The sequence below is a fragment of the Dipodomys ordii genome, unplaced genomic scaffold, assembly GCF_000151885.1.
Source record: "Dipodomys ordii isolate 6190 unplaced genomic scaffold, Dord_2.0 Scaffold143, whole genome shotgun sequence".
NCBI lineage: Eukaryota > Metazoa > Chordata > Mammalia > Rodentia > Heteromyidae > Dipodomys > Dipodomys ordii.
In genome coordinates this window covers 2,287,312-2,300,431 of record NW_012267359.1, presented here as the reverse complement: position 1 = coordinate 2,300,431, position 13,120 = coordinate 2,287,312, and the positions used below count along the sequence as shown (strand labels likewise).

Sequence of the window (13,120 nt, the reverse complement as noted above, 5' to 3'; positions counted from 1 at the left end):
CTGGGATTCTAGTAGGCTCTAGGTGTTCTTGTTTGGGTTTACCCAAAATGGGGGACTGAAGGCCATAGCCACTCTCCAGCAGGGGGAGCCACAGGCAGCTCACATTCAGGACATGGAGGGCGAAGAGCAGGTGGAACCGTCGTGCTGGGTGTAAGTGGGCATCCGAGGAAGGGTCAGCCTGGCTTCTCACTCTCATGGGAAAGTGGGGCCCTGGGACTCCTGCTAGCATCCGCTGCCCATCAGAGGCTGAACCAGCCTGGTGGGACGAGGCTGGCACTTGTGAGTCAACGCAATACCTCTGTCCTTGGGAAGGTGTGGTCTTCCTGGAGAAGTGGTGATACTGTAACAGAGAGCCCAGCCCAGGCAAAAGCACAAGACCCCAGCTGAAAAGCAAACTAAGAGCAAGAGGACTGAGGCATGGTAACATGGTCCAGGGCCTGCCTAGCAAGCATAAGTCCCTGGGATCAATCCCCAGAACTCACCAGACGGTTTATGCAGAGGCGACAAACAATCTCTTCCTATGTCACCCCAGCAAAAAGCCCCAGGTGTCAGTGCTCATGCCTGCCACCCCAGCTACTCGGGAGGAGCTGAGGATTGCAGTACAAAGCCAGCCCAAGCAGGAAAGTTCTTGAGACTCTTTTCTCCAGTTAACCAGCAAAAAGCCAGAAGAATACTAGCCTTGAGCAAAAAAAAGCTCAGGAACAGCACCCAGGCCCTAAGTTCAAGCCATAGGATTGGCACAGATAAAAAGTTGCAAGTGGAATTGTAGTTCAAGCAGTAAAACACCAGCCTTGAGCAAGAAAGCCAAGCAAGAGCAAGAGGCCCTGTGTTCAAGCCCCAGTACCACCCAACCTCCTGCTGTCAGTGAGCAATAGGAGAATCAATAACAATGAATATGAAGAGAGATGAAACAGTATTTCTTGTATAGGAACAAATAAAGGGTTTTATATCATATGGAGGTAGAGCTGTGTTTCTGGACCAGGAAGGACAGACAGTCCAGGCTCCTCACCAGAGATGGGCCGGGGTGGAGACGGGGGGGGGGGGGGAGGTGACCCTGAGACCAGAGTGGGGGAGTCCTCTTGTGACATTCCTTTATCAGGTATTGTTTCCAGAGAGTTCCTGAAAGTTAAGCTAAGCTAGCAGTGCATAAATTTAAGATTTAGAAGTAAAGTTGTTTCATAATGTATTTAGAGGTTTTGAATGTGTTTCATAAATGAAATCTTTGGGACGAATGACTAGGGGATATTTCTAGAATCTTCCTTGACAGCTTTTTAAAAAGAAAAGAAAAAGGAGCTTTCATCATTGCTCCCCTAAAGGCAGAGAAAGACTTGGGTCCTGAGACTCCAGTGATTCTGATCTTCTCCTGTGGCAGCCACCACAGCACCCAACTCTGGGGCCCAGGGCAGGATTGGGGTGGGGAGACCTGTCCCCTCAGTTTGCCTGAAGCCACCAGGTGGGTGAGGGAGGTAATCTCAGCCCTGACCAGGTTGGCTCCCCAACCATGGTGAGACCGCTCAGAGCCTGAATCCAGACCTCTCCATGGGGGACACCATCTTTGGGGGAACCTGTCTTCAGGGACAGGCTGTGGGGGCTCTGGGCTTTGTTGCCATGGTGACATGTTGGGAGCCTAAGGGCCCCTCCCCGTCTTTCTGCCCAGCTCCAGGCCCCTGAGCATCTCTGGCCTCACCAGGGAGGGGAGGCGGGCAAGGCTGGCACATGGAGTGAGGCAGGGCCCAGGTATAAAGGGCGGATACTCAAGGCTGGGTGGTCCCCGGCCCACCTGGCGGCTGTGCGTGGAGACACGGTTTCAGATGGTCTCGGGCTCCGCTGCCTCAACCTACCCAACAGTGGCAGTATCTGAGGGTGAAGGACTCACAAAAGCCTGTTTTGTGTTTGGTTCTGCTTTTTTTTTTTTTTTTTTTTGGAAGTAGAGAATAAACCTACAGCCTTGTACCCGAGGGGCTGGTGCTCTACCATATGAGACGTACCCCCAGCCCTTTTCTTCCTTTAGTTATTTCTCAGATAGGGTCTCATGTTTTTTCCTGGGCTGGCCTTGGGCCACCTTCTTCCTGCCCCTGGGATTACAGCTTAGCATGCATGCTTGTTCTTTGAGATGAGGTCTGACAAACTTTTGGCCTGGCCTGGCCTGGCTCCAGACCCAGGCTCCACTGTCTCCATCTGCTAAGTAGCTGGGATTACAGGCATGTACCACAGCATCCAACCCAGGAATGAGCTCTGGGGGACCTGGGGCCCTGTCATCCTTCCCTGTGTATCTTTGAGCAGCTCTTGTTTTTTGTTCTTTTTCCTTTTCGTATATATTAGTCATACAAAGGGTTTCGTTGTGATAGTTCCATAAATTTCTCTGATCCAATTGACCCCTCTATTGCTATCTATGCCCCTCCCTTTTAAACAGTAGTGAGCAGGTTTCATTAGTCTGTTTCCACGCATGGGTGTGAAGTGCTTTGGTGGTGCTCCCGCCTCGAGCTGTGTGAAGGCATGCATGTGGGTGAGCTGGCAGTGCTCTGGGTAGATAGGATCTACTAAGCATTACATGATCCTTTATTCTTTCTCATGTTGAAATTCATTTCCCGTGCCTGCTTCCTCGGTGGGATTAATCTTTTGGCCTCTAGAGAAGTGGTGTGGGGGGAGCCTACAGGAGGAGGAGAGGGGAGCAGGAGGCCTTCCCCAATGTTCCCTTGATCACCTACATCTAGGGCTTGCCTGTGCCCTGACCAGGGGCTGTGATGTGAGAGCACTGTGCCTGGTGCCGGCCCCTTCCCTGCTTGGTGGCTGTACAAGCGGAAGGGTGGCCAGGCCCCTCCTGTTGGAAACAAAACTCACAGCATTTCCACCAAACAGCAGTCACAGCAGCAGCAGCTTCTAAGTTGAAGGCCCCAGGCCCCGGGTCCCTGCTTGTCCATCAGCTGCCGGGTCCCTGCTTGTCCATCAGCCGCCTTGGGGAGAGCACTGTGACCGGCCCTGCTATGGGTGCTCCAAGCTCATCCCTCCTGCCATCCCTGCCAGAGCTTTGGCCAGAGCCACCATCACCAGAGCCATGTGCCTTTGCCTTTTTGCTTTTTTTGTGGCAGTACTGGGGCTTGAACTCAGGGCCTGAATGCTGTCCCTTAAGCTTTTCCATTCAAAGACTGGCACTGTACCACGTAAGCCAGTTCTTCTTCCAGCTTTTTTGGTGGCTAATTGGAGATAGAGTTTCAAAGACTTTCCTGCCCTATCCTCAGATCTCAGCCTCCTATGTAGCTGGGATTACAGGCGTGAGCCACCAGCTCCCGGCCTCTATATCTTCTTCCATTAGGAACTGGGGTTCTAAATTCAGGTTGCATCTGAATGGGCCGATGTTGGGTTTGTCTTTCACACAAAGGCCAGAACAAGCCTGTCATTTGGGACCTAAATAAAACAGCCAGACTGTCTCTGTAGCAACTTTCCTGTTAGGGAAGACTAGAATTGGGACATTTGATTTGATAAGAAAGTGTGTTGGGTAACTGGGCCGCAGCCTATAGCCTGGAGGCTGATGGGTGAGGACCATGGGGCCCAAGGGAGATGGCTTCTGCCCCACCTGGCGAGAATCCCTCATGCAATCAGAGAGGAACCAGAGCACCCCTGAAATAGCACTAGGGCACACACAGACATAGGCTCTGGGAGTTTTGTAGGAAAAGAAAAATCCACCCTGAGTGCCTGGAGCTGGGTTTGTGGAGGGACTCCCCAGGGGCCGAGGAGAGATGTTATAATCAATTACCACATCATAACACTGATGTGTGATAATTACTGAGTGTTTCTCCTGAGATAGTGCAGCATTTGGCGGTGATGCGGCTCCTTCATGGTCCACTGCCTGATTAATATGCAAATAATAGGCTGATTGCATGATGAATGCCGAGAACGAGTGCGCTGATAACGGGAGCACTGGAGCGGGGAGATGATAAATTACTTTCACTGACTGTCCTGTATTAAGTACCCTTTCTCCACAATTTCACCACAAATTAAGTAAAGCAGTACGGAGAGATTAGGTGGGTATGTAAAATAACGTGCCGTGGTAGCTTTCCTAGTTTCCTCACCTATAAGGAAAAGGTAACCTGCTCCCTTGTTAGGGCCAGGGTGGTTCACCCACCTGGGCCATGGCTGCCCTGGACAACCAGAGTGGAGACCCCACTCCCCGAAGCAGGGTTGGCAGGGTGCAGGCTCCTCTGGGTGCCCCCTCCACACACAAATGATGCTGTTGCTCCCCGGGTGCCCAGGGACAAGCAGGGCTTCAGAGCAGCAGGCCTAGATAGATAGCGGAGGAAGGAAATAACTCTTAAGACCAATTTGTAAAGGCTAAGCATAGTAGTACATGTCTTTAATCCCATACTGGGAGAGAGACTGAAGCAGGTAGGATATTGAGTTGTAGGCCAGCCTGGGTTACACATAGTGAGGGAGGGAGGGAGGACAAAGACAACCTTTCTAGCTCCTTGGACTCTCAGGAGTCTGGGAAACCAATTCTGCTGTTACTTGGCAGTGTGTCCTCCTGCCAAGTAGGACTTGGACAGGTTTGTCCCGAGCCAGCAATGAACCCTGGAAAAAGAGGAGACACATGTTCATGCACATACTCAATGCTCACTCAGTGATTAATCTTTGATTACAGCACTTTAACTGGGGTGGGGGGGTCTGGTGATACATAGATGGTTGGTGTAGCATGCGTTGGCCCCCAGCACAGGCCACGCAGGTGCAAAGACACTGTGGGGAGCTCTTCTGAACATACTGTTTCTAAAGGAGTACAGAGCAGAGGAAAAGCCAGAACAAGGCCAGGCTCAAGCCCCTGCAGCGGGGGACACGGGGACACCTGTCACCCAGTGTCGCTGCTGGACTCTGACTTCCACACTTGAGTCGAAGTCTCAGTAGAGTCTTCACTCTTCCTTAATGGCTTATCAGACAAAGAGAAAATGAGGCCCACAGGAAAGCAGGCTGGTACCCCAAATTCCTCAACGTGGCAAGCTAAGAATATATTCCCTGGCAACTCTCAGAGCACCTCAAGTCAGCCCATAACTCCCAAGACATGGGGCGGGGGGAGGGGGAAAGAAGAGGGACAGGGAGGTGACTACACAGCGGTCTCAGGTCCCCATCATCCCTTCTCCAGGCTGGAGCACCTCTCCTCCCCCACCCAAGCGCAGATGCCCTGTCCTTGCCCCATGGGTTTGTCCTGTGGCATGCTTCGCAGTGTGGCCCCCACCATGGGCTCCAGCTGGGCACTGGCACAGCTCCATCTCCCCGCGCTGCCGCCTGGTGCTCACAAGAGAGCGCCTCAGCTCAGGTTAGATCACACTGCTTTAGTAAGTTCTGGGGGTTTAGTGTTCTGTTTGGATAGTCCGAAGAGTTCCTTAGGCCAGTTTTGACACATGCATGCACACACACCAGCACCACCTATATACTGAGATCTTAGCAAATCTTACTCTGTGTGTGTGTGTGTGTGTGTGTGTGTGTGTGTGTGTGTAGAATATTAATACAAATATTGCTCTTCCATTCCTCCACCCTCACTGGGCCCGCCCAAGCTCCCCTACCCGCCCTGGCATTTCCCCCCCCCCTCCAACTCCTTGTGCCTCATACTTTGCAGGTGTGGTGCTGGGCACAGCCTGGTGTGGGGCTACTGCTCTTGTGTAGTGGGGCCTTCAGAGGGGAGCAGACTATGGGACCTTGGGAAGTACCCAGTGGCTTCAGACGCAGGGGCCCCTTGGCGGATAGTGAGCAGTTTTGAGCCAGGCACCAGTAGCTCACACCTGTAAACCTACCTGCTCAGGAGGTTGAGAGCTGAGGATCCTAGGTTGAAGCCAGCCGAGGCAGGAGATTCCATGAGAGTTTTTTTTTTTTTTGGCCAGTCCTGGGGCTTGAACTCAGGGCCTGGGCATGGTCCCTGAGCTGCTTTTTTTCTCAAGGTTAGTACCGTACCACTGGAGGCACAGTACCATTTCTGGCTTTTTCTGTTTATGTGATGCTGAGGAATCAAACCCAGGGCTTCATGCATGCTAGGCAAGCACTCTACCACTAAGCCACATTCCTAGCCCCTCCATGAGACCTGATCTCCCATGAACCACATAGTTGTGGGGCTCTGCCCCAGGAGACAAAGCCCTGGGTCATAGCAGCCAGTTCACCTATGAGTCGTTTGTGTGTGGATAGATTGGAGCCCCCTCCCCCAGGCTGGGGGGGGTGTGACCACCACAATCTGCCCACCCAACTCAGCCGGGAAACTCTCCAAGGAGCATTCCCTCTCTTGTATTTTCTGAATCTGTTGGCACTATGGCCTAGAAAGGCCCTCATAGCCCTTCAAGGCTGCCAGAGCTCCTTAGGTCACTGCCATCCCTTAACTGTTGAGCTTTTGCCCCACACACTCTGTGCCCTCCTACCTCCATCCATCCTGAGAATCACTGGAACCTTCCAGCTTGGCATGGGCTCCATGCCTCAACTCCAGCCATAATGAAAAGCCCTCCGTCAGGCCAGCCGCCAGTGAAGCCGTGTTTGGGTTCTTGTCATAATGTCGCCGAGCGCCCTGTCATATTGTTTCAGCCACTTGTCCTTCCGAAAGCACAGTTCGCCTTATGGCATGCCAGCAGTAAAAATGTCACTTACAATAATTACTTTTTGGTAGAAATGCTTGCTGACTTCCTACCTTCAAGCTGTTTTTTACACGGTGGGGAGATAATAAGAAATGACTTTATCCTGACTGCTCAAATGAACACTAAATGGAATTTGGGTTATTATTGCCCCAATAGAGGGCTGGGTATGGAAATTACAGCCAGGCACCCGATAAACTACAGAGAGATTTGTCTTGGCAGATTGTGGCGGGCACACACTGCCTACTGGCTTCTACAGAAAACTAAAGGCCACTGTTGTTTGCCTGCTGTTTCTGAAGTATTTTCGTAATCCTTTTATGGGCTCCTGAATGCTTTGTGTGTCGCACAGGCCTTAACTCACTGTCCCTGCCTCTGTGCATCCTAAACTGTGCTCCTCTTAGGCAAGATCCGGCCCTGTACAGGAAAAATGTCCACACTGTCCACCCTCTAAACCTGCGGGTCTCCTGAGCTGAATCCTGCAGGCAGCAGACTCCTTGAAAGCAACATTTTAAATCTGATTTCTCCAGTCTCTCATGTCTAGCAGAGTGCATAACACAGTGAGGGCTTTGAAATGTGTGGACGAGGGAGGACTGGATGGATGGATGGATGGATGGATGGATGGATGGATGGATGGATGGATGGATGGGTGGGTGGGTGGGTGGATGGATGGATAAATGGATGTGTAGACGATAGAGGTTGGATGGATGAAGGATTTGTGGATGGGTGGATAGACAGATGAGTGGGTGGATGGACAGATAGTTGGATGACCAGATGGATGGATGGATGGATGGTAGATGGGTGGGTAGATGATGGATGAATGGTTGGATGGACAGATAGTCATGATGGGATGGACAGATGGATGGATGGAGCAAACAGACATGTTGTTGTAGTTGTTATCAGACTGCCTTGAATCTGTTACTTCCCATGCAGTGCACACCGCCATTCCCTCGCTTAGCCCTTCAGTGTCGGTTCAGGAACGTGTGCAGGCTTCCCTCCCTGCTTCTAACTCAGCTCTGTCTCAGCCGCACTTTACTCGCCAAGCTCCTCGCGTGCCTGGCTGTCATGTCACCCTACTGCTGATGCCACATAGGCTGTTGTAGGAACAAACTACCATTCGAGCTGCTCCTATTTCCATTTGGGGGCTTTTCCATGTGGCACCCCAATCAATGTTCTGTGCCCAGCGAACAGAGAAGCAATACTGAGCAAAGGCAGCCCCATCCTCAGGTGGGCCTGGCCTGCTCCTCCCTGAACCAGGATTCAAACGCAGACATCCCAAGTGACCTCCCACCTCCCTTCCCCTTGGCCCGTCCCCCATCTTACCTGGCTGGGCCCTCCTCCCGTGTGGCACCTCCTGGAAATGCCCATTTGCAGAAGCGATCATCAATGGGAGGAGCCCACTGCCTCTCCCCAGGCACCACCCCCAAGGTCCATCCTGTCCCACAGGAGTGCCAGCCCCAGCTGCATGGGGCCACCTCCACTGTTCTCAAGGCCTGAGCCAACAGAAGGGGCCAAAGAATGAATGGAATGGCCCGCCTCCGTTCATTCCTTGCATTGACTCTTCCTAAGTAAGGTTTTGTTAAAATATAATTTATAAGCAATGAAAATCCCATTGCACTAATAGAACTGTTTTACGGAGGGTTTGTGCAGCTGTTTTTTTTTCTTTTTTTGTCAGTTGTGAGACCTGAACTCTGGGCCTGGGCACTGTCCCTCAGCTCTTCAGCTCAAGACTAGCACTCTACCACTTGAGCTACAGCGCCACATACAGCTTTTTCTGCTTATGTAGTGCTGAGGAATCAAACCCAGGGCCTCATACATGCAAGGCAAGCCCTGTACCACTGAGCCACCTTCCCAGCCGGATTTGTGCAGGCTTTTTTTTTAATCTTACTCAGGCCTGGGAAGGTGGATCAGTGGTAGAGGACTGGCCTTGCATGCGTGAGGCCCTGGGTTCAATTCCTCAGCACCACATAAACAGCTTTAAACTGAAGAGCAAAGGGACAACACCCAGGCTCAGAGTTCAGGCCCCATGATCAACAATAACAAAAAAAATCTTATTCAGTCTTTTTATAAAAATAATTTTCATAGCCGGGCGCTGGTGGCTTACGCCTGTAATCCTAGCTACTCAGGAGGCTGAGATCTGAGGATCGCGGTTCAAAGCCAGCCCGGGCAGGAGAGACTGTGAGACTCATCTCCAATAAACCACCAGAAAACCGGAAGTGGCGCTGTAGCTCAAGCGGTAGAGCGCTCGCCTTGAGCTGAAGAGCTGAGGGACAGCACCCAGGCCCAGAGTTCAAGCCCCACAAACGACCAAAAAAAAATAATAATAATTATCAAAACTTTTGACAATCATGAATAACAGCCAGGCTGGGGGATGGGGGGCATTCCTTGTGATCCCAGTGGCTAAAGAAGATCATGAATGTAACTCTTACCTTAAAAAATAAGTACACTTGGGCTAGGAATGTGGCTTAGTAGTAGAGTCCATGCCTAGCATGCATGAAGCCCTAGGGAAAAGCTACAAGTGGCGCTGTGGCTCAAGTGGTAGTGCTAGCCTTGATCACAGAGAGGCTCAGGGACAGTGCCCAGGCCCTGAGTTCAAGCCCCAAGATTGGCAAAAAAAATAATAATAAATACGTTGACACAGTACCTCAAGTCTGGAGACAAAGCACAATATCAATGTTCAAGGCTAGCCTGAGCAAAAAGAATTTCTCTAGACTCCATCCCATCGCCTGACTGAGCCTGCTGGCACATGTCTGTTATCTACCCATGAGGAAGCACAAGTGGGCGATCACAGCTGGGCCCAGGCATAAAGCAAGACCCCCAACTCCTAAATAACCAATGCATAATTGGTTGCTATAGATGTGGCTCAAGTGGTAGAGCACCTCTCTTGCAAGCATAAGGCCCTGAGTTCCAGGCCCAGTATCCCACACACACACAGGCCTCATGGTCCTCACTGCTCTGAGCCTGGGAAGGGCTCCCTGGCTGCTTGCTGCCAGGTGTGGCACTTTGTGAAGGCAGCCGTTCAAAACCACGCTCCAACGTCTAGTCCATCTTCTTGTCCACGCCTCATCAGAACTGTGGGTGTGTTCTGTGGCCTGGGGCCACAGAGGCACCTGTCTCCGGGGGTGCCTGTAGACCCCCGCCAGCCCAGCACCTCCTAGCCTCCCACATGCCCCAAGCTCAGGGACCAGGTGGGTTTGATGGCAGGCATCTGCCAGTGTGGCAATTCCAGTTCTGTCTACCCAGGCTCTTCCCAGCCAAAACACAGGAGAGGGTCCCTGGTTGGGGGGAGGAGGGGCGGTGCACAGCCACCCCAGTTATTCAGGAAAACCAGGGTGCCGAGAGGCACCCACACAAAACCAGGAAGTGAGAATGCAAGCAGCTCCGTGCGGTTTATTAGCCCAGCGACCATGATTTTGACCTTGCCGTGGGTTAAAGGACACAAACCTGAGACGCAGTGTTTATCACGTGGGAAATTCATGCCATCCTTGACAGGCGACGCTGAGCAAGATGAATGATCCGCCAGCTCAGCCCCTCGCATGGGTGAATCGGGGCAAATTTACAGAACCACTCCTCGCTACCTCCAATTCCAAAACGACATTTGCTGGGGTTCAGATCCAGTTGTCTGCTGACCCGGGGGTGACAGAGGGAAGAAATCCGATTTACAGGAATCATATTGCCTTTGAGATTGATACAACCATCGCTGCCTCTTGCGCCCAGCCTCTTTTACATCTATCACAAAGCACTTGGGTTGGTTTTTAACCTGATTTTGCTGGCTGACAACACAGCTGGCCATGATGGTGCTGGTTGAATTGCGGTCGTTTTATTTATTTGCACTACAGTTCTCTCTCAGTTCTCATACAAAATATTTCTCCTCTTTGGAATACAATCGCCATGCTCTGGAGTCAAGATCAGGCACCCAGCAGGGCATAGATAGTAAGCTCCATAGATGGCACAGTGAAAGGAAATTCCATGCTGTTGCATGTTCTCCTGGTTGGGGCAGTGAGCAAGAAGAGACCCTGAGGCCTGTCCTTAGTCACTTGTCCTTCTGTGGCTCAGAGCACTTGAAACCTAGCCTTGCCTGTACCCCCTTTATGCCCTTCATTTGTTGGTCTGAGGGCAGAGGGAGAGTGTGCTCCCTCAGTGGGCAGGACCTCAGCACCGAGCCCCTCCTTCTCCTCCTCCTCCTGGATAAACTTCCTCTGTCATTGGCTACCAGAAAGTGGCCAGTTTTTAGTGATCATTCCCCACTCCCTCCCCCCCCAAACAAATTTAAGCTTGTGCAGTCAGTTTTCACTGGTGATGCTAAAGAGAGATAGAGGACGGAGTAGTGCATGTCTGTAATCCTAGCTACTCAAGAGGCAGGGGGTAGGACCTTACTGATAAGGCTAGTCTAGGCAAAAACACAAGCCCTATTCTGAAAAATAAACCTAAAGCCAAAAGGGCTGGTGGCATGGCTCAGGTGGTAGAGTGCCTGCCTGGCAAAAGTGAGACCCTGGGTTCAAACACAGAAAAAAAAAAAAAGAACAGAGGACCTACTTACCCCGAGGGCAGAGGTGGCATTTCTCACGGGCCATGATGACCCCAGTGAGGTACATTCCTGAGCAGGAACGTGCGGTACCTGGTAGTGACGGTATCCCAGCCATCTGTGGTTCTCTTTAGCTGCTGCTGGTACCAGGTACCAGTCCCCCACGCCCCCCCCCACTCCCCACCCCCACCTCATCATCTCCCGCGCCTCCATGGGCTCTTACAGGGTAGCAGGCGCAGCTCGGGTTCAAGTGTCTCTGTAACTGTGGCGGCTGCCCATCACTTGATGACCTGTGCATTCTTTTTTTTCTGGGAACTATGGATAATTATGTAACTTATCATCTACCCTCAGTCCTTCTGAATTATTAGAATTACAGGGTTTCACTAGATGAAATCATGACAGTGATAACACATGATTCATATGACATTTTTTTCTTTTTTTGTAAAATGCACTGATATTAAATCTTAGGAGCCTTTTATTCAAACCTCTAGGTTGTGTGTGTGTGTGTGTGTGTGTGCACTTGTTGGTGTTATTTTTGTTCTTCTAATGCAGAAAATTAGAGGTTACTCTCAGTTAAAACTACTCTCAGACAATGCCTGACATCCGTGGCCCGCACACCGGCACTTGTGCGGGAGGCATTTAATTAGCCTTTCGTGGAGAAAGTCTCTGCACTGTGAACTGTTCTCATCCCAGCTCTTCCTGTTTTCCAGAAAGCACTCCGAAGACCTCGGCCAGCTGCAGCCCAGCCCCTGAGTCCCCGATGAGTTCCAGTGAGTCTGTGAAGAGTCTAACGGAGCTGGTCCAGCAGCCCTGTCCCCCCATTGACGCCAGCAAAGACGGCAAAGCCCCGGAGCCCAGTGACCCGCCAGCCTCTGACTCCCAACCCCCCACCCCGCTGCCTCCCTCCGGACACTCGGCCCTCAGCATCCAGGAGTTGGTGGCCATGTCTCCAGAGCTGGACACCTACGGCATAACCAAGAGGGTCAAGGAAGTGCTGACGGACAACAACCTCGGTGGGTGTCTCCCCAGAGTCCTTGGGGAAGGGACCACAGGCCGAGCCAGCCAGGAGTTGAATATGGACAGGCTACTTACAAAAATGTGGTCCAGCCCAGCCTGGAGTCTCTCACCCCTAACACTGGCTACTCAGAGGTGGAGATCAGGAGGACTATAGTTTGAGGCCAGCCTGGAGAAAAAGTTAGAGCCCCATCTCAACAAGCATGGTAGTCCTGCAGGCATCCCAGCTACAGTACAGCTGAAAATAGGAGGCTCATAGACCGAGGCCAGCCCCCAGGGAAAACACTAGCCCTGTCTGAACAATAAAGCCCAGATGGCTGGAGTGGAGGTCTGTGGTCAAGTGCCTACCTGGTCTATGCAAGGCTTGGGATCGATCCCTGGCACCAAAAATTAATAGTATTCCAGGGCTGTGAGCACTGAGGGCTCCTAAGGAAGCTAGTGTAGGGGTCCATCCCAGGCCTTTCCCTGGGACTGTTGGAAGATGGCCTATGGTCCAGCACACATCACAAAGTCCAGTCAGCTCAGGGCTGGAACCTTCCCAGCAGAGCCCTGAACCCAAGGCTGACACCAGAGCCAGGCAGTGCCATGGTTTCCTGGGAGGCTGAGGGCTACTCCCCAGGCTTCCCCCTCCTTGTGGTATGCAGCAAGCCCTCTGGTAAAGCTGGGGTGATCATGCTGAGAGCCCCCAGCCCTGTGTGTAGCTGGCACCCTTGTGCTGCCTGGTGAAGCTCTGTTCCCCAGAATACCTCCACAGAACTGGCTTCCTCCCCTGGGCACTGCCTGGCACAGGCCACAGCCTTGGCTCTGCCCATAGCGGCTGCTGAGGGTTATAACCCCGCTGGATGGCAGCCATGGCGAGAATGGGGGTAATCTGCAATTTCGCATCACACGCTCACACACACACACACGGAGCCAATGCAAAAGGAAGCTGCCTTCTCAGCTACTGCCACACACACACTCACTCACACACACACGCACACACACACAC

The 13,120-nt window shown here is 52.0% G+C and overlaps 1 protein-coding gene across 1 annotated transcript in view; it reads left to right on the top strand.

The window, feature by feature from the left end:
- Cux1 (cut-like homeobox 1) overlaps positions 1-13,120 on the top strand; it is a 184,950-nt gene that overhangs the window by 152,015 nt on the left and 19,815 nt on the right. Inside the window, exon 22 of the mRNA XM_013031710.1 lies at positions 11,829-12,131. Within this exon, the coding sequence (XP_012887164.1) occupies positions 11,829-12,131 (303 nt within the window). The remainder of the gene's footprint in view (positions 1-11,828; positions 12,132-13,120) is intronic.